The 21,517-nt window shown below is 35.0% G+C and overlaps 1 protein-coding gene across 1 annotated transcript; it reads left to right on the top strand.

The window, feature by feature from the left end:
• The first annotated feature begins 14,015 nt into the window (after positions 1–14,015).
• Positions 14,016–19,651, top strand: LOC104249148 (serine/threonine-protein kinase D6PKL1-like). The gene is made up of 3 exons (XM_009805524.2): positions 14,016–14,205; positions 15,271–17,427; positions 18,668–19,651. Exons 2-3 carry the CDS (start codon positions 15,446–15,448, stop codon positions 19,512–19,514), a joined length of 2,829 nt encoding a protein of 942 aa, XP_009803826.1. The 5' UTR covers positions 14,016–14,205; positions 15,271–15,445; the 3' UTR covers positions 19,515–19,651.
• The last annotated feature ends 1,866 nt before the right edge of the window (positions 19,652–21,517 follow it).

Raw genomic sequence — 21,517 nt, 5'->3', positions numbered from 1 at the left:
ATTAGTTGTTATTGCTCGTATATTATTTAACTGCACAGGTTTATGTTGTTGTTTTGTCCTAACCTCGTCACTACTTCGCCGAGTTTAGGCTCGACACTTACCAGTACATATGGTCGGTTGTACTGATACTGCACTCTGCACTTTTTGTACAGATTTTGGTATCGGACCGAGTTGACCTTGAGTCTAGTTGGTGGCTTGATTTGTTAGAGACCAAAGGTAGTCCTGTTGACGTCCGCAGGCCCCGGCGTCCCCTTCTATGCATTTCCTTTACTGTTTCATTTGTATCCAAAACAATTGTATTTCCTTTAGACACCTTACTTGTAGTTAAATCTTAGTAGTTCGTGAATTGTGACACCAGATTCTGGGTAGTTGTGTATAAGTATTAATTGGGTTATTACATAATTCCACACTTCTCTAATCTGTTATGGTTTAATTGTTGTTATTTATCGAATTGTTTAAGAGTTAGCGTATTAATACCTAATTGTTTGACTTGCCTAGCAACTGAAAGATTAGATGCTATCACCCGACGATGGAAAATTCGGGTCGTGACACAATTAAATCCAATTACTTTTTTTTTATTGCCTTTATAAAGTAGCTTCGAAATAAGTCGAAGAATGATAAGCTTTTCTTTATTTTTATTTTTTAAAAATGAAAGAAAATGCATAACGTACTATACTGCATTTTGTTCTTGTTTTTAGGCATCCAGTATATTAAATAAGTCCGATTAATCCAAATACAGGTAAGATAGCCTAATTAAGAGGGTAAAACACTCTTTATATCTATAGGTTCTTCCATTTTTAACATTTGAACTCAGAAAACTTTGATTAAGAAGGAAGAAATTTCAATCAGCCCCTATATTATATATTAGGGACAAAAACTATATTAGGTAACTAGTTAACATGTATGATGATTAATGCAGGGCATATCTCAGTCTATATTAAAATTTTTCTATAAAAAGGGTAGACTGGTACACAAAGCATCCCATGTTCACGCAGAATTCGAGGAAGGTCTGCATCTCATAAGATATAACATAAGCAGCTTACCTTGATGCAAGCATCAACGTAACACCTGATTTCATGGCTTCGAACCCGACCTATAGGTCACACTGAATAACTTTACCGTTTCCCCATAGTTCCCCTTCTATATTACAAGCTCTTCTATGCAACCAAAAAAAAAAATCAATTCTAGTTCCTTGAGTACCCACGAAACTATGGACCAGAGGCAGATTTTGGGGGGGAGTTTAACCCGAACCCCTTTCGTGGAAAAATTTTATTATATATATAAGGTAAAATTTAATTTTTACTTTTATATATTATATTTTAAATCCCCTTGACACAACCCAAAAGCATAACTTAGTGGTCAAAGAAGTTCAAAACCTTTATAAGGTCATTAGTTTAATTCTCACTAGCTATAATCTTTTTTAATTTTTTTTTTATTTTTGAACCCTCTTAGCGAAAATTCTGCCTCCGCCGGTGCTATGGACTTATTCATTGCTCAGCATGGGCAATTCTAATACCCTTTCTTTTTGTTTCTTTGATTGATAGATGTTGTTAATCATATTAGCCATTTGGTAGGCTCCCCTCCATGGGCGTATGTTCCATAATATAAGAAGATACAATGTATTTCTACTACCTATATATATTTAATGTCCTAGCCAGTATAGGGTTGCTTTTCTTGAACCTTGGTTACGAACCATAAGTTAGGACTGTGTATATTTTTTCGTCGAGAACTCATAGAGTGGTCCTAAAATGATTTTAAAACTATAGCCTCAAAATCCAAATCTTTCTAAATTGTTACGATCCGATCTCACAGTAAATTGTGATGGCGCCTAATATTGTACCCGCTAGGCAAGCTAACGTTACCGATTATTTTACCTTTTTCTTTATCTTTTAACAACTTACAAGTTAAAATAAATAAATCAGCGGAATAAATACGGAAGAACAAAATTTAACAAATTATCTTAATACAAATAACAAAACCGTAATAAAACTCCACCCAAAATTGGTGTCACTACTCACGGACAGTCTAGAATATTACAAACAATGGTCTGAACAAAGAAATACACATTTGTCTCGGAAAAAGATAAAACAGAAAAGAAACAGGATAGAAGGGGACGCCAAGGCCTGCGGACGCCTGCAGGACTACCACGGGTCTCCACTGGATTGAAGGCAGCCACCCAACTCTACTCACACGGTCCGGCACCGAGATTTGCACAGAAAGTGCAGAGTGCAGTATCAGTACAACTGACCCCATGTAATGGTAAGTGTCGAGCCTAACCTCGGCGAAGTAGTGGCGAGGCTAGGACACGACAAACATCATAAACCTGTGCAGTTAATCAATATAATAACAGAGTAACAAGTAATAAAACTAAGCAGAAATGTACGGGAAGAGGCAACATGCTATGAGGGTTTCAACATAAAGAATTACAGCAGTAAATGAATTTAAACAGTTAAAACACTTGAACCGGAAATAGCAAATGAACACAGCAAACAGAAAATGCACGGCATCACCATTCGTGCTTTTACTCTCAATCTTCACCATGCAGTCAATAATAGAAATGTGCACGGCATCACCTTTCGTGCTTTATCACTCTTCCTTACCATATGAATAATAGAAATGTGCACGGCATTACCTTTCGTGCTTTATCTCTCCTCCTCACCATATGCATCAATATAAATGTAAATGTGCACGACGTCACCCTTCGTGCTTTATCACTCTTACTCAGACCATATGCATAAGTATGAATGTGCACGACATCACCCTTCATGCTTTATCACTCTTTCCTCACCCAAATAATAGAAACAATAACATCCCGGCAAGGGAATCAGCTATAACCAATCTCTTTCCAACAGTTAACTTCGCAAAATAAATCTCAACTTGCGTCAATACTCAAAAATGGTCAATTACCAAGAAAATATCATAAGTCTTGTTCAACATAGATAGTCATCAATTTAAGCATGGACAATACATAATAAGAGTCACAACAGTCACAGTATAAGACTCACGGACATGCTCGACACCAACGTATAGATACTCGTCACCACACCTATACGCCATACTCAACACTAACACGTACCAAATAAGACAACAACTCCTATTCCCTAAAGCTAAGGTTAGACCAAACACTTACCTCGATTCCACGGCCAAAATCAAGCCTCAAATACTGCTTTCCCTCTAAATTCCACCTCCAACCACTTGTATCTAGCTATAATTAACTTAACAACATCAATAAATGCTAAAGAATTCAACCCTAATGCTTAATTATAGGTTTTCTATCATTTTCCCCAAAAAGTCAAAAATCAACCTCGGACCCGCTTGGCCAAAACTTGAGGTTCGGACCAAAACTCATCCACCCATTCACCCACAAGCCCAAATGTGTAATTAGTTTCGGAATTCGACCCCAAATCGAGGTCTAAATTCCCAATTTTGTAAAATCCTCAATTTTTTCCAAAATCCCTAATTCTACCATAAAAGAACAAGATATAGGCCTAGAAATCTAATGAGTGTTGATGGAAAAATGAAAGAGATGAGTTTAAGAAACAAACCTATGATTTGATGTTGAAATCCCTCTTCAAAAATCTCCCAAGATCGGTTTCTATGGAAGAAAATATGAAATTATGGAAGACTCTCGTGCTGGTTCTGTTTTTAAATTCGCTGGACAGACCTTCATCGCGTTCGCGAGAGGTCTATCGCGATTGTGATTCCCAGCGGCCTAAGGCCTTCGCGTTCGTGAGTCCATCAACACGTTCGCATAAGGAAATTCCCCCCAAGCCTTCGCGTTCGCGACCCAGTGGTCCCGTTCGCGTAGAAGGACGAGACTCCCCTCCCCCAGGTTCCTTGACCATCGCGTTCGCGAAGGGTACCACCCCCAATGCTTCGCGTTCGCGTCTAATCCTCCGCGTTCGTGAAGAAACAATTTCCCCTCAGCCTGATTTACACTTCGCGATCGCGAATCACAAAGCACATGTACACCTGCAACAGCAAAAACAACAGAATTCTCTAAGTTCAAAACATCCCGAAGCCTATCCGAAATTCACCTGAGCCCTCGGGGCTCCAAACCAAACATGCACACAAGTCTAAAAATATTATACGGACTTGCTTGTGCGATCAAATTACTCAAATAACATCTTAAATAACGAATTTAGCATCAAAATCATGGAAATCTCAAGAACCCTCAAAGTTTCTATTTTCACAACTGAGGGTCCGAATCACGTCATATAAACTTCGTTTCTTACCAAATTTCATAGACACCACTTAAATACCTGTACCGGGCTCCAGAACCAAAATATGATACTGTTACCATCGAAATCAAGCATCATTAAATTTCAAAAAATAATTATATTTTCAGTTAAATAATTTTCTCCAAAAAATTATTTCCCGGGCTAGGGACCTCGAAATTCAATTCCGGGCATACGTCCAAGTCCTATATTTTCTACGGACCCTCCGGGACCGTCAAATCACGGGTAGAATTTTTTTTAAATTTTCACACAAAGGCTTTCCGGATATATGTCCGGACTGCGCACGCAAATTGAGATGAGATAAAAGGAGATTTTTAAGGTCTCGGAACACAAATTTGACTTCTTAAATAAGAGATGACCTTTTGGGTCATCACATAAATGGAGCAATTCATTTTCTAACTCAAATGAACCTCTTTCATATCTTTGTTTTTTCTTTGGGGGCTTGAATGGCTATTTATTCAATAATGCACTAACGAGTTTAAGTTATATATCTTTAGTGTCAATTTTTTTTATACTATCGGCTCACTCAAATAATATCTGCAAGGTAAGTGATATTTTTAATATGCTACTTGTAATATTAAAAGTAAGACATATTTCTTGCTACAATAGGTAAAGAATGACCTAATAATAATACAAATTCTTATTTTAACGTGTATATAATTTAACTTTCACTTCTCTTCTTGAACATGCTTGCCTCAGTATCTTCATACAGATAAAGTTTTTTTTGTTCTCCGTCCGACATTCGGTACATGTATGATGCATTAGAGCTCAATTATATTCGAATTTGCGTTAGGTGTAGACATGTGATTTTTGACCATCCCCAAGATTTTACATATTTTAGCACTTAAATAATTAGTTTAGGTCTAATATCGTTATTTTAGTTAGTTTTGACTCTTTTACTTTTTCTATCACAAAAATAAAAATTACAAACTATTTTCTATTATTCTAGCTAATTGATATTTTATCTAGTTACTTTTAGTTTATCTTACTTTTTATAAAACTAAAAATACTAAAATAATCTTGACACTTTATTCTTCAAAAGAGAAAATGGCAAGGCTTCAAAAACAAAAAAATAAATATTTTCTTTACATAGTTTAGTCATCAGTTACTATTGAATAGTATTTTAATTTCTTTAGTATAGCTATTTTATCTTTTCTTTTAATACTATTTTAGGTAATTAACATGTGTGGCCTAGCTATTTTGGTTTATATTTATAGAATTGAAAAGAAAATTTGTTTTCCCTAGTTTAGACATTGAACTGTAACTTGTAGTTAAGTTTATTTTATCTCTTTACGTCTAATATTTTCATAGTTTCTACTTTGATTTTAAAAAAAGAAAGGAAAAAAGAGAAAAATACGAAGAAGAAAATCAGAACCAATGATAGATGGCCACTAAGTAAAGAGTCTATCTTATTTTTGCAAAAATTTAGGAGCAAATGAAAAATTGATTCTCACGGGAGAGAGCACAGAAAAAGACACAATACTCTTTTGTTTTCGTAGGACCCACACGGCTTTGGGGACCCACACGGCTGGGGGACCCTGGACGAACCCTAATTCCCCTCCTCTTGAAGATCCAGCCGCCGCACCACCCATCTTCGACGTCGTCGTAACTCCATAACCACCATAACAACACCTTCCTCATCTCTTCCAATCCGGCCACCACCAGCAGCTTTCCACCTCTGGCCCTTCCAAAACCCAACGAAGAACAACCAAGGACAACCGCAACTCCTCCAACGACCCCCTTTCTCTTGACCCCTGTTTCTTCACCCTTAAACACTCTCATTCCAGCTGCATCTTCAGCAAACTGAGAATCGACACTTCTCTTCCCTTTCTGGATTCCCGTCGAAAAAGAAGAGCAGACCCTAGTGTGTTATTGTTGGAAATAGGCGAGTTCCATTTGCAAATGCAAAGTTCCGGTACGAGTTCGTTGAGGGTCTACGGCGAGGTTGTTTCGGTCCGCGTCCTGTTTTGATTTTCGCTTCTGGAATTTTTGTTCAGAATTTTTGTTAAATATTCTGCGCGATACTGTTTCGGGTTCGTTACTGTTTTTCTTACTCTGTTTTGGCGTGATTTAGTAGATACTTTGATGTTTAGCAACCATGTGGAATTTAGTTGTTTGAATTGAATGAATGGTCTGTTATTATTTGAGAAAAATCTCGTTGATTAATGAAAGTTATGACATATTCTTCACTTTTATTGGATTTATCTTTACTTAGAATTGAGCGAATACGAAAAGTTCAAATTGAGGAGTGAATGGCACATAAACTGCTTACAATTTAACTTGTGCTAAAATTATTCATAAAATTTGGGTGTTGGTTTATATTAAGGAGGGTATTCCGTATGTTTTTGAGATGGTATTGGACATAATTTTGTTGTTCTTTTATTCGAACTCTCGTCAATTGGGTCGATAGTAATTTGAGATGGCATGCTTAGGTTGACAACACTCGGGTAGGCAAACCGTAGGCCGCATCTTTTCATTTTTCCAAGGTAAGAGGTTGTTCCCTTTAGTTTATATTCAGGGGAATGCCCCGTAGAGTTTGTATATATTATTAATTGTTCGGGGTATGCTCCGAAGTGAATGTAAGCGGAAGCTGAGGCTATATCGTGGAGGAAGCATAGGGTAGGTTAGCTTAGGATTTTTATTTACTTATTTATTTATTTTCCTTTTTTTTAAGTGGGGACGACCTCTAGCTTATTATGTGTTTATTTTGTTTTTTTGTGTTTTTACCTCAATTGAATATTTTAAAAGCCGACTAGATCAAGTGTGCAACCATACTAGTTACGGGACTTGGGGAGTGCCTAACACCTTCTCACCGAGTGAAATAAACCCCCTTACCCAAATCTCTGGTGTAGACTTAATTTTGGAGTCTCAAGTGTTTTGAAAGATTTTTTTATTTTATTTTTTTTGAAAAAAAAAACGGTGACCTGACACACCGAAATCAAATGTTAGTGGCGACTCTGAGTTATTTTCTTTTGAACAAATTTTTGTCATTTTCTAATTGAAAATCCTTTCGAGCTTTACTAAATCTTTTTATTATTTTTAAGAGGGTTTAGTAAGGTTTGATAAAAAAGGGGTGTGACATTAGGTAGGGTTTCATTCGGGAGGGGGGGAACATTCCCTATTAAGGACTCAAACACGAAATCTCTGGTTAAGAGAGGAATAACCCCGTTCATTGAGATGAAAACTGTAGTACAGTATATTCTTGAAACTTTATGAAACACAGAAATTCATCCTAAAAAAAATATTCTTATTTGGTTTTAAGCCCACTCACATAAAAATCCAAAAATAGGCAGAATCAGCCAAAAAAAATTGTACCTGGAATCTGACAGACACGTGCTAATTCTGACATAGTTTAATTCCTATTTATGAGTTCCATTATTTATTTTGTCTTCATTTTTTTTTTAATTTTTTTTAGTTTCAAATGAGTTCCATTAATTTTTTTAATCACTCTGTTTTCCTGTATTAAAATTAGGATTTAGGGGTGTTTGATTTACGGATAACTTAAAACAGAGTTTAACACAAAGACAATGTACACCATGAATTAATAATATTATTAAATTATTTAAAAAATTATTTTTTATTGCCCAATATTAAATTGCCTTCCTCTTCTAAACGTGGATTTGTTTTAACCATCCTCTTATAACTTTAAGATCAATACTAAAAAAAATTCCAAGAAACAAATGAGAGATAATATTTAAAAACAATGAACAAAAATATAGCTTCCGTATATTATTGTTTTCTTATTTGTAACTCTATCCAACTTTAAAATTTCTGGATTTAACAGTCTTGTTATGTTGTTATTTAACTATTTTCATCAAATGAGCAATGTGCTATAATGTACGTATACACAAAGACCATCGACAATTACCGACAAGAATTATGGTGGAGCGGTAAATATTTTGTATTGCTTTAACTTTAACCAGAAGTCTCGAGTTCGAGTCATGAATATAAAGTTGCCTTTGTTAGGAAACTCTTTAGTAAAAATAGCACGGGCTATCCAGTTTTCGGACTGGTAATTGAAAAATAGTCAGCGTTTGCAAAGTCATTAAAAAATAGCTACTATTTTGCTGCAACACGAAAAGTTCCAGCTGGAGATTGGAGTACTTATGTATGAACTTCCAACATATTATGCCGGACCAGTATATTATGTTGAAACTCCAGTATATTATGTTGGACGTTCATATGTAAAAAATACGAACTCCAGTATATTATGCTAGAATATTTTTTCGGATTTTGAACCGTGTTTTCGTTTAGATTTATCTTTACATGAAAAATGGTTAAATTTCGATTACTTTTGAAACTGTGGCTATTTTTCAATTACCACTTATAAATCTGACTATTTTTAAATTTCATCCAACCCCAGCATGAGACTTTTCCGTACCATTTTAGCCGGACCCCAATATAGGTTATGAATGTAAGGTGGCAAACAAATAAAGACAGTCGCAATCTTAGCTTAAAACAGATAACAAAAGGGAGACCTTGTAAAAAGTCAATTTCTTCGGGTTATAGAAAGCTACATGTTCCTAATAAATTTAAGTCCTATTTATTCTATTTAATACTAATATTATTGCGCTGAAAAAGGTATTTGCACTTAAAAAAAATAGCAAAAATAATTATACAACATGGTTTGTCTTAGGCAGCATGTATTCTCTTTTTGAGAGGAAGCAGAATGTTTATTTCAGATCCAATTGCCAACAGTGTTTTCGTGTGTACAAAAGGAAATACTAATTTCAAATGTCACAAACTCGCGACGTGAACTAATCAGTGGCGAAGCTAGGAATTTTTTCGAGTTTATTCAAATTTAAAAAAAGTGAAAAAAAAATCGATAAAGGATGTTCAATATGTGTTATATAGCTCTAAAACGTAATATTTTACCTATGTACATAGTACAATTTTTAGACGAAGGGTAGTCGGTTGACCATCCTTATATCCATGTGGCTTCTCCACTGGAACTAATGATACATTGACAGGTGGCATAAGAGTCAAATAATAAAGAAGAATGAAGATTAGAGAAGACATGAGTAAAACACCACGGGATCGTCTATAAAAAACCCATAAAAGAGGAAATAGGTGCGGATAATTAAAGGCTATGAAGATTGAAGATTCAGTAATAGCCACGAATATAAAAATAAATCATTATATTCCCCGATTTTGCGTGATTGGTTGTTATTACCATAACAGTTACGAATCACCCATGTAACGCGTAATAAATATTAGTAATGGGCAGGACTTAAGTAGGGCGAAACAGTTATAAATTATACATTTATATAAATCCCCTTACCATATCTTATACTCCCACTAAGAAATTTATAAATTTATACTATCAATTGCTTATACTTTATTATTCTCTGGTATTGGAAGACCATATTCTTTCCTATTAAAAGAAAGCATCAATAATCAATAAAATTTATTTTCCCTCATCCTCTCAATATTGCTTTTCATTATTTTCAATTCTTTTATATACGGAAACGTGAAGTAAAATTAGTTATTATAAATCCGAATTATTCTTTTATTTGTTTTGACCACAAAAACTATTTTTTGATACTAATTTGACCAAATTTTATCCTTTTTAAAATGACATTCTGACTGTGGCAAAGCAAAGAGCTGAATTTGGTTGGTGGTAATTAAGTGTAATTCTATAAACTATTTGATTAATTATTGTTACAAATATCAGTGTCTAGAATATAAAGTACAATGAGTAGGTTGTATCGTTGTTGTGATAAGATATGCTAGGTATTAAGGGAGAAAAATTAAAGTGAAAAAGGGAGAAAATCTAGTTGCTCTAACCACCAACTTTAGAGGAGTTATTAATCTTTTTAAAGAAAATCAAATCATATATAATTTATGTCATTCATTAAATTAAAAGCCTACACAATTATGCAACTTCTTGTTGAATGGAATAATTGATAATTGATTAGCACAATTCTTTTGTTGTATAAGTACAAATAATTACTTTTTCTTCTTTCTTGGTGAGCTAGTTAATATATTTGTTTTTTACCATTTAGTGTTCAAAACTCACTGATCCAATTAATCCAGATTCACACAGCATTGAGCACAATTAAGAAGGAAATACTTTCTACCGGTTGTAACACATGGATTCCTTTATTCTCAGGGTTCGAAATTGAAATTCTGCATAAAGGTAAAATACTAGTACTAATTAGTTTGTTAGATATGCTTTGCACTCATAATAGCACTCCAACAATAGCAACATATCCGATGTATAAATAGAGTCTGAGAAGAATAATGTGTACACAAACTTAATCCCTACTTTGTGGAAGGAGATAAGTTGTTTTTGATAGATCCCGTTCAAGAAAAACATTTTTAAGTATGATTAAAAAAGAAGCCATAATAGCATTCCATATGCCATAAATACTTTAACAAATAATTAATGTCAACTTGACCCCCAAATATTGATTGGTAGTGCTAATGAGGGAACATTTTCCACCAAGCAATAGCAGTATATACTTCATCTGTTCATTTTTACTTAGCATGTATATTAAAAATAGATTTTTATTTTTACTTATCACTTTACGCATATCAAGAGAAGACAATTTTTTTCCTGTTATACTCACAATATTTATTACTCATTTCAAATTATTTTCTCAAATTCAATAAAATATGCATCAATTAATATGTGTATCATGATAAATTATGCACTTTATTTATTATTTCTTAAGGGGCGTGAAAAGTCAAAACGTGTCAAGTAAAAGTGAATGGATGGAGTATTTGCATTTTAAGTGTTGGACTTAAATATTTTAAATATTTGTACTTTGTTTCGACAAGATTAATTGAAATTACACTATCATTAAAAATGAAAGAGCCTCTCTACCTGCATTAGGCAGAGGTAAGATCTGCGTACAAACTATCCTCCACAGACTCCACCTGTTGAGATCAAGTTGGGTTTGTTGTTGTTATTGTCATTAAAAATATTCAAATTGAACCAAAAAAGTTTATACGTATAAAATTAAAGTCTCTTAAATGTTTCATAATTGAGCTTCTTAATAGCTCCACCTATATATCTATTAATAGTGTTTGATAAGACATTAATTGCCTGTATTGTTAGGCCAATTTTGAGTAAAGTGCTAAGTTATGGAAAATCATAATATTCCCTTTTTTTCACTTTTACTTGTCCACTATTGATTTTGCATACTTACAAAATAATAAATAAAATGTATAATTTATTATGATACCCATATTAATTATTGTATAGTTTTAATGGATTTGAAAAATAATTTGGAATGAGTAATTAATGCTAAGAGGCAAAACAGAAAAAATAAATTATTTTTCTCTTAATATGTGAAAGTGACAAGTAAAAATAAAAATTTATTTTTAAGATACTTGACAACTAAAAGTGAACGGAGAGATTAATATATTTGTAGTTACTTAAGGAAGTATCCAATATATTTCCCATCAAAAAGTGAATGAATTCTTTGAACAAAAGAATAAATAATTGTTACTTGTGAAAAAAGAATATTGATAAAGTAGTGTCTAGCAATCAAAGGTCATATTATGGTAAGAAAATAGGAGACCTTATGGAAGCTTCAGAATATAATGATTAGCGTTTAATTGAAGGGAATTTTGCACTTTTACTTACTCAAATATTGACAAATTATAATTTTGGTCATTATTATATTTGGCTAAGAACATTTAACATTCAATTAATTGAAATATAATTTTGATCCCTCTACTTTTGAATCCTCACAAATTGTACGAATTACATGCCATTACATCATTTGACTAGCCATATTTTATGTTAATAGCCTGTTTGGCCAAGTTTATTTTTGGCCAAAAGTATTTTTTTTTGGCCAAAAGCACTTTTGACTTCAATTTGAGGTGTTTGGCCAAACTTCTGAAAGGAAAAAAAGTGCTTTTAAGGAGAAGCAAAAACAGTTTTGGAGAAGCAGAAAAAAGTAGCTTCTCTCCAAAAGCATTTTTTTTGAGAAGCGCTTTTGAGAAAAATATACTTAGAAGCAGTTTTTTAAAGCTTGGTCAAACACTAATTGCTGCTCAGAAGTGCTTTTCAAACTAATTAGCCAAACACAAACTGCTTCTCACCAAAAAGTACTTTTAAGAAAAGCGCTTTTGAAAAAAAACACTTCTCAAAATAAGCTGATTTTTGCAGTTTGACCAAACGAGCTATAAGTTTGTATTATTATTCCATATTTGATGGTAATACTGTTCTAAATAGTCAAATGTAACATACTTTAATATTTAGAGGGACCAACAAACACATTTTAATAAATTGAAGATTAAAGGTATTGAGTTTTATGTCACAAGGACCAACATAATCAAGGCACCAAATGTCTATGAATTGTCCTAAATCAGGAGTTTAAAAAATGTTTATTTCTTTCTTAAATTCAGTGGTTAGTTAAACAAGGCCATATAAAATGAACAAAATATACAAAAATTGTTAGTATTTACTTTGTTCCAACAGATAAAGTTGTTAAGATCATATATTCCGAATTTCAATTTTAACTTGAATATTAATTTCTTTATTTTTAAAATAAAATAAAATAACTAAAAATTACATAAAAGGCTATAAACTTAACTTTTTATAATTCAAAGTATCTAAACAATGATAAAAAAGTTGTAGTAAAAGAAAAGATTCTTTCTGAGTAGGAATAATATCATATATAGTAAAGCGTAGGAATTATCAGGTAGTAAGACATTTTTATTTTTACATTAAATGATTGAATTAAAAAAATTAGATTTTTTTTGACGAAAAAGATGACTCTAGTAACTGATTGGATAACTAAAATATAAAAATAAAAACAGGTATTAAAAAATTGAAAGACTAAAGCATCCTAAGAAAGCAAGGATTTTTTTATTATTTAAATTTTTTTTTTAGAGGTCAAGCACGTTGTGACGACGTGCTTTATCCTTTAGTTCCCTTCCAAACAAGATTGCTAATAATATTTTAATTTCACTTTAACCAATAATTTATTATACATTGATCTTCTAGGTAAGCAAAAACTAATAAATTCCGCTTGTGTATAATAACCCGTAAATCACACAAGACGGTAAACCTCGTAAGACGGACTGACCGAAAAGGTATGCAAGTAGATTTCGAATCCTAGACCTCCGATTTGGGAAGTACCATGCTCAACCAACTAGATCACCCGCCCGGAAGGGTAACTAACAACTTGTTTGGATTGTTGTTGCCTATCGTTTCATATTGTATTGTATTGTTTGATGAATATAATATTTGAATAGATTGTATCATTTGTCGCCTTTTCATGATGTCACGCACCAATAATATGAAGAATAAACTTGCAACATTATTAAGAAAAAATAGGATACATAGTAGAATTATTATATAAAAAGTAGGGTAAATGATACAATGTGATTATCTACTAATAAAGAATGGCAAAATAAGAGAAAAAAGCAAGAAAACAACGTCACCACATCAAATTTGTCGTTAGATAAACTGACACTTTTCATCGTTACGAAACAATAAATTTAACGATACGATACAATAAAATTTAAAATAATAATTAAAACAAACATCATATTTAAAGTAACAATACAATACAATATGTAACAAATATCCAAACAAGCTGTAATAATTAACTATGCAGCTGAAATATTTTAATACAATATGAGCAAGATATGTAAAAACCCCCCAAAAAATAAAATTAGAATCCTAAGATACAAAACATGGGACCCACTTTCTACCTCCAGGGAGTGGACCCCATGTTTTTTGCAGAAGGACCACATAATGTTAGAAAAAAATAAACACAGAAATTAGAAATTACTACAAAAATATGAAGAGTTGAGAATAGTTTGTCCCCCTTTTCTCTCTTTATTTTCTTCTTCACATCTTTGTCCACCGAAATAGCATAAGCAGCACTGTGCTCTTCTTCTTGTTCTTATTTATCTTTGAGAATCTGAAACCATTGTTTACTTGTAATTTATAGTACAAGTTTCGAGCTTTAGATCTTTCATTGTATCTCAGTTGCTTTTGCAGGTAAAAATGTCTTCTTTTTCTATTTCATATTTTCAAGATTTGCTTGTTTTGTTTAGCTTTCAACTTTTTGTTCATAGTTTTGGACACCCTTTTGCTTAATCTTTGTGGGGTCTCTTTAGTTTACCTTCTATGCATTCATTTCTAAGCTTCTCTTTTATTTTTATATTTTTTATTTAGCATTATTTATTATTATGTGCTTTTAGATTTGTACTGAAACTTGCAAGTTTTAATTTTGGTTGCTTCTAATGGGAAATGTTTACTTGCTAAAGTTTTTGCATTTAGTTCCTTTGGACTTTTCATTTGATAATTTGCTTTTCTTGTTGTTTTCTTCATTTTTGTGGGGTTGCTCGTTTTTTTATTTTCATTTTCTCTTGTAGAAATGGGGGGAGTTGAACAATAAATTACTATATTGAACGTATTTTTGTTAAAAGTTGTAATCTTGTTCTTATTCTGAGGATTTTGATGTACTTCAATTATAATGGATCTGTGCTATTAAACTGAATGTATCTTTGAAGCTGAGTAATCATAGGCGGGGAGATTTGAAGTTTATGGGTTCTGAATTTGCCATCGTCTTATTTACTGATTTCGCAATTAAATATTCATACATATTTATGGATATTTTTTAGTACAAATACAAGGTACAAGCAAAAGCTACTGCCGATGCTCTGGCTCCGCCCTGTGGCTGAGTTAGGCTTCTAAGAACAGTTTGAAAGTTGATTAAAAGTTAATGTAAGAGTTCTTTGAGAAATCTAAAACTCTGTTAAGTATTTAACAACATCCATTACTTTATTTATCTGACCATGATAGGAATGATAATAAAAGGAGATCTGGTATTGTGGAATCTTAGATATTGTGGTTCTTTAAAATTATATTCAAGTTCTTGACATAATTCTATTCTCTGTTAAATGAAATGCTTGATGTTCATCCATCTAAGTATCCTCATGTTTTATACCTCTTCTGTGTGTTTATTCTTGACATTTGTTATCGCTATGATTATGATTATTTAAGGAATACAATAGCTGGTATTTTACTTATTTTATTAATAGGATTTAACTATCATTACAGGTTGAATAGTAGATTGAGATTAGAAATTTGGATTACTTTGAGTGAAGGCTGAAGCTCATGTACGGTTGTAAAGGTTGTTGCCAGTTGAATGATGGTTCAGTTTAGACTTTCAAAATTACTCCTTTTACCTTCTGATTGTTGAGTTGCTCGTTGGTTGTCCGATCAGTTCAAAGCTATGGGTTCATTTGCTGGTAGTTGTGAAATAATTGAGGCCAAAGATGAGCTGCATTTTTTCCAACATTCTGAAAGGTCTCGTCGAGTACGAGAACAGGACAGAAAGCAGAAGCCTCCTTTGGCTAGAAAAGGACCTAATAAATTCTTAGAAGATGATATCAATCAGCTTTTTGAATCTATCAATCTGAGATCATCAAAGAGTCTGGATTTGTCAGATCAAGTAATAAGAAGAGATGCCTCAAAAAGGCCAATGAAGGGCGGCGGATCTCATTCTCCAGGAATTGGATTTTCAGAGCCAGTCTCTTTAAAGCAGGCATTACGAGGTTTGTGCATTTCGCAGGCGGCAGAAATGGCTGCGACGAAGCGGTTATCCAAGCCACCGGGTTTACAAGATGAAAGCACATCAGGAATATTCGACAAAGTGGCCCATTACCGCCAAGAATCATATGTTAAATCAGCAAACCATAGTCCCCATTCTTCGCCACGATTTGTCGTTAAGCCAACCATCTCAATGCGCCAAAATCACAGAATAGTGCCAGCAGAAAGCACGTCTAACTCTTCCCAGAGGACGGCGCATCAGTACATTGGAGAGCCCAAGCTACAGTCACCAGGTCAAAGCACCCATTGTTCTCCTAAATATATTAGTAAACAGGCTATTAAAAGTGCAGAATCCATTGCCAAGCAAAATGAGAGAATGTTGACGCAAGAAAATGTTCCGAACTCAAGTAAAACGGTTTCTCAACAGCTTACACAAGCCAAGTTGACGTCACCAAACCAAACTGCTTTATCTTCGACTACACTTGTTGATAAACCAGTCATTATTTGTGCGGAGTCAACTGTGCGGCGAAAAGAGAAGATGGTGCCAGCAGAAAGCAGGTCAACCACTTCGCAAAAGGATAATGCATCTGCTTTGAAGCATCGTGAGATTAAATCTGTTCGAACTGTGTTAATTGAGGAAGAAGCCGAAATTTCAGCAACATCCTCATCTTCATTTACCTCTGGTAATGATGCATTGGGTTCTGGACCGAAAAGTTTGCAACATAATTCTAATAAAAGTGTGGTTACATCATTTAGGATAGCAAACAAAGCAGCTCCTAAGCTGAGACGGAAAGCCAGGTTACAAAACATGTCTTCATCTAGTGCCACGAGAAGCAACAAGGAGTCTAAATCAAACAAAAGCAACTCTCATGCTGTAAAGCCAACAGCAAAACCAGCAGTCAAGAACAAGACCCTTGTCAAGAAGAAAGTGAAACCGGAAACAACAGTAACATCTGGTACTTTTAACGTGACCTATGAAGTAAATGGTCCAGTGGAATCACCGAAGCAACAACTTATCTGCCAGAAATGTCAGTGTTCTCTCAAGAATGCGGTAAACGAGTCTAGTAACACACCTGCAACTCAAGGTTCTGGATGTACAACCGCTGAAGCCGGTGAAAATGGAAGTAACTGTCATGCTACTAAACTCAACAAGCCGTCAAAGTCTAGAGAGCAAGGGGACTTTTCACAGAGCTCAAAGAGTAGTATAGGTGATTACAGTTGTAGCACGACAATTAGTGATGAGAGCAATCTAAGTGGGTCTAGTACTGGGAATAGGCCACACATGTCTAAAGACGGCAGGTGGGCGGCTATAAATCAGGTGAGGAAACATCATGGATTCTTGGGGCTGAGTCATTTCAATTTATTAAAGAAACTTGGTTGTGGAGACATCGGCACAGTGTATCTAGCTGAGCTGCTGGAAACTAACTGCTTGTTTGCAATAAAAGTTATGGATAATGAATTTTTGGCAAGAAGGAAAAAGATGCCCAGAGCCCAAACTGAAAGAGAGATTTTGAGAATGCTAGATCACCCTTTTCTACCAACACTCTATGCGCAGTTTACATCCGACAATTTATCATGCTTAGTTATGGAGTTTTGTCCTGGTGGTGATTTGCACGTCCTCAGGCAAAAGCAGCCGGACAGATATTTTCCTGAACCAGCAGCACGGTATGATATGCTCCAATTTTGATAAATTATAGTACTAAAGACTGCTATTATAAAGCTTTGGTAGGAAAAGGTTTATTGTTTGATGAAGTGGTAGAAAAGGTTTATTTTCAACATAAACATAACAAATGTGCATTTGCTTTCTTCTGATTTGTGGTCAGGGGTGGTAAAATTGTAAAGACTAGTCTGAATTTTTTTCTGGAATAAATGGAGGGAGAGGAATAAGAGAGCTTTTGAAGGGTCAATAATATATTTTACATGTGAGGAGTAGCCTTATGTCTCTGGTTTCTTTTTGGTGCACCAGCGAGGTTCTTGTTTGTGTAGCGATTGGTTGACTTTTTGTAGAGAACCATATTTTTGTCTTGGTTTCTCTACTTTTTGTATACTACTTGTATACGGGAATTTCTCCAACATTAACAAAACTACTTACCTTATAAATTTTTCTGTGATTTAGCCTTACAATGTGTTGAGGCTAGCAAATTCTTTATTTGCTAGCCAGTGTCTTTTTTAGGTATATCTTCCGCCGTTCCTCCTAATTCAATCCAACCCTACCCGACCACCCCCAACCAAAAAAGGAGAAAGAAAAAGGTACAAGTTGAACTCTACATTTCCTCCAAAAAAGATAAAAAAGGAAAGAAGAATGAAGATTAAGAATTCATTTGATTGGTAATTTTCTAGGTTCTCTTAGATGTGGATAATTAGTTTACTGTAGTGAATCGTAGTTAATTGATTCATATAGTGATGCTGTGTCAAGATCCAAAAGCTAGTTTCTGCAGAAGTTAGATCACTAACTTTTTGGGGATGCTATATTAATTTGATGTGGAAAGAGAGCTTTTGGACTATTGTTTTAAAAATTGTCCCGTCAATTACGCTGTCTTTGAACAAAGTGGAAGGAGTGTTGTTGACATAAACGTACCAATAATCAAATTTGGTGCATAGCAACTTTGTTTTACATTATCAAAAAGAGAAGCACAGTTGATGGTACTATTGATATATTGTCTCTTTTCGTCTTCTTGAGCCGAGGGTCTTTCGGAAACAACCTCTCTACTCCCTCGGGGTAGGGGTAAGGTCTGCATACACACTGCCCTCCCTAGACCCCACTAGTGGGATTGTACTGGGTCGTTGTTGTTGTATCAAAAAGAGAAGCACACGGATAACAGATTCATTGTCTTGCTAATCTTTTTGCTTCCACATTTCTGTATTTGGTGACCAGTGTGTACTTTCTAACTCACGGTAATTGCAGGTTTTATGTTGCTGAAGTCCTCCTTGCTTTGGAGTATCTGCATATGCTAGGAGTTGTATACCGGGATTTGAAACCAGAAAACATACTGGTCCGAGAAGATGGTCATATCATGCTTACTGATTTTGATCTCTCACTCAGATGTTCAGTTAATCCGACTCTTCTAAAATCATCTTCACTCGGGGTGGAGGCTCCCCGGATGTCTGGTCCATGCACGGGTTCTAACTGCATCGATCCGTTTTGTTCTGGACCGTCATGTCAAGTTTCTTGCTTTAGCCCCAGAATTTTACCTGCCAGCGCACGAGCAAGAAAGCTAAAAGCGGAAGCTGCATCCTTTAGCAGATCACTGCCTCAGCTTGTGGTAGAGCCAACAGAAGCACGGTCCAACTCATTTGTTGGTACACATGAATATTTGGCTCCTGAGATCATTAAAGGCGAGGGACATGGGAGTGCTGTTGATTGGTGGACCCTAGGCGTTTTTCTTTACGAGCTTCTATATGGGAAGACACCATTTAAAGGTGCTGGAAATGAAGAAACTTTGGCCAATGTTGTCATGCAAAACCTCAGATTTCCCGACAGTCCGATGGTTAGTTTTCAGGCGAGGGATCTAATCAGAGGGCTTCTTGTGAAGGAGCCTGAGAATCGATTGGGAACGGGAACAGGAGCTGCTGAGATTAAGCGACACCCCTTCTTCGACGGCCTGAACTGGGCATTGATAAGATGTGCTATTCCACCTCAAGTACATGATCTTTGTGACAATATTGGATTTGCAAAACCAGCTTTTCAGGAAAAGAACAAAATGTTTTTAGAGTATAGTTCCAAAGAGCATTTAGAATTTGAGCTGTTCTAGTAAAGCTTTGTGTCACTGTGTGGTTAGGATGTATCCTCTGCATCCACCCCTTGTAATTAAATGTCATATACAATGCTCAAAACATGGAAATTTTCTTCTATATTACGAGAATGAAAGTTACATAGCATCCCAGCTAATGTTTCTTGTCTTGCAACTAAATTTTATATTTTGTTAAGTTTGTCAAATTGAAGTAAGCCCACTTTATGATTGTAGCCAAGACAAGAATGTCATGAATGGTGCTAGCAACCTGAAGCAAATGTTTTCCATATCTAGAAGATCGAAATGATATAAATAAGAATACTCATCTGAGCTACATGAACATGTATATACAAATTACTGGTTCTGTTCTGGAATCAAAACAAAAATTAAGCTCCAAACAAGTTAGTGTCAGTTATATAAATCTTCGCTGATCATATTTCTTTAAAATTATCTTAGACCAACACTAACAAAATAAAAATAAAAAAGTACTAAAAGTTCTCTATTTTCTATTCGGCTAAGCGTTCACTATGCTGTTGTCTCCTTCAAGTTATTTCTCTTTTTTTTTTTTTTTGTTACCATCAATTTTTTTAACCTTTCTTCTCTAAAATCTTCAATATTTCTAAATATTTTTAAACCATAAAGCTAACCACAAGAAATTTTGGGACCCCAATAATTTGGGTACCTAAAGACGATGCTTTATAGTCCATGCAGATGGCGTGGGGTGTAACATACAAAAATTTAAGAATCGGGCGAAATTTCAATTTTATGGCCCTAAACGTAAAAAACGAGCAACGATCATGGTTAGGCGGTGACTATTGTTCCTTAAGTCGTTTTTATGGTCCGGAAAAATTTTAGGCGATCCGGTCCGATCGCCCGACCCCATGCAGATGGCGTGAGCTATTACAGACGAAAACCTAGGAATCGTGCGAAATTCCAATTTTATTGCCCTAAAACGCCGAAAAACGAGTAACGGTCATGGAAGGGCAGTGACTATTGTTCCTTAGGTCATTTTTGATGGTCCGACAAAATTTTAGGCGATCCGCGTCCGGTCGTCCGGGCCTGGAATTTTAGGCGGTCCGCGTCCGATCGCCCGGGCCCATGCAGAAGGTGTGGGTTGCACATGATAATCTAGGAATTGAGCGGAATTCTAATTTTATGGCACTAAAACGCCAAAAATGAGTAATAACCATGGCGAGACGGTGGCTATTGTTCCATATGTCCTTTTTGCTAGGCCGAATTTTTTTAAGGGATCTGGGTCCAGTCGACCAGGCACATGCAGAAGGCGTAGGCTACACACAAAAATCTGGGAATCCGAAATTTTTGTTTTATGACCATAAAATACTAGAAAACGAGTAACGGTCAAGGCGAGTCAGTGACTATTGTTCCTTAGGTCGTGTTTGATGGGCCGAATTTTTTTTAGGCAATTCAGGTTCGATCGCCAGGGTCCATGCAAAAGGCGTAGGCTATAACACACGAAAATCTAAGAATCGGGCAAAATTTTAATTTTATGACCCTAAAACACTAGAAAACGAGTAACGATCTTGGCGAGGTGGTGACTATTGTTTCTTAGGTCGTTTTTGATGGGCCGAAATTTTTTTAGACGATCCGGGTCAAGTCGCCTAGGCCATAACACCAAAAATCTAGAAATCGGGCAGAATTCCAATTAACAGTCATGGCGAGGGGGTGACTATAGTTCCTTATGTCATTTTTGATGGTTTGGCAAAATTTTAGGTGATCCGGGTCCGATCATTTGGACCCATGCAGATGGGGTGGCTATTGCACCCGAAAATCAGGAATTAGACGAAATTCCAGTTTTATGGCCTTAAAATGCAAAAAAAATGAGTAACAGTCATGGCGAGGCAGTGACTATTATTCCTTATGTTGTTTTTGCTAGGACGAATTTTTTTAAGGGATCCGGGTTCAGTTGCCTAGGCCCATGTAGATGGTATGACGCTAATCAATTTGAAAATCTGGGAATGGGGCAAAATTCCTGTTTTATGGCCCTAAAACGCCAAAAATGAGTA

Source organism: Nicotiana sylvestris, chromosome 7, assembly GCF_000393655.2.
Source record: "Nicotiana sylvestris chromosome 7, ASM39365v2, whole genome shotgun sequence".
NCBI classification, from domain to species: domain Eukaryota; kingdom Viridiplantae; phylum Streptophyta; class Magnoliopsida; order Solanales; family Solanaceae; genus Nicotiana; species Nicotiana sylvestris.
The sequence above is the reverse complement of the archived record's forward strand: the minus strand, read 5'-3'. Positions and strand labels throughout refer to the sequence as shown.

Excerpts from the sequence above, each read along its gene's own strand:
- LOC104249148 (XM_009805524.2), top strand. The coding sequence starts at position 15,446 with ATGGGTTCATTTGCTGGTAGTTGTGAAATAATTGAGGCCAAAGATGAG. Across the intron at positions 17,428-18,667 it reads TTTCCTGAACCAGCAGCACG|GTTTTATGTTGCTGAAGTCC; the intron begins GTATGATATGCT and ends CGGTAATTGCAG.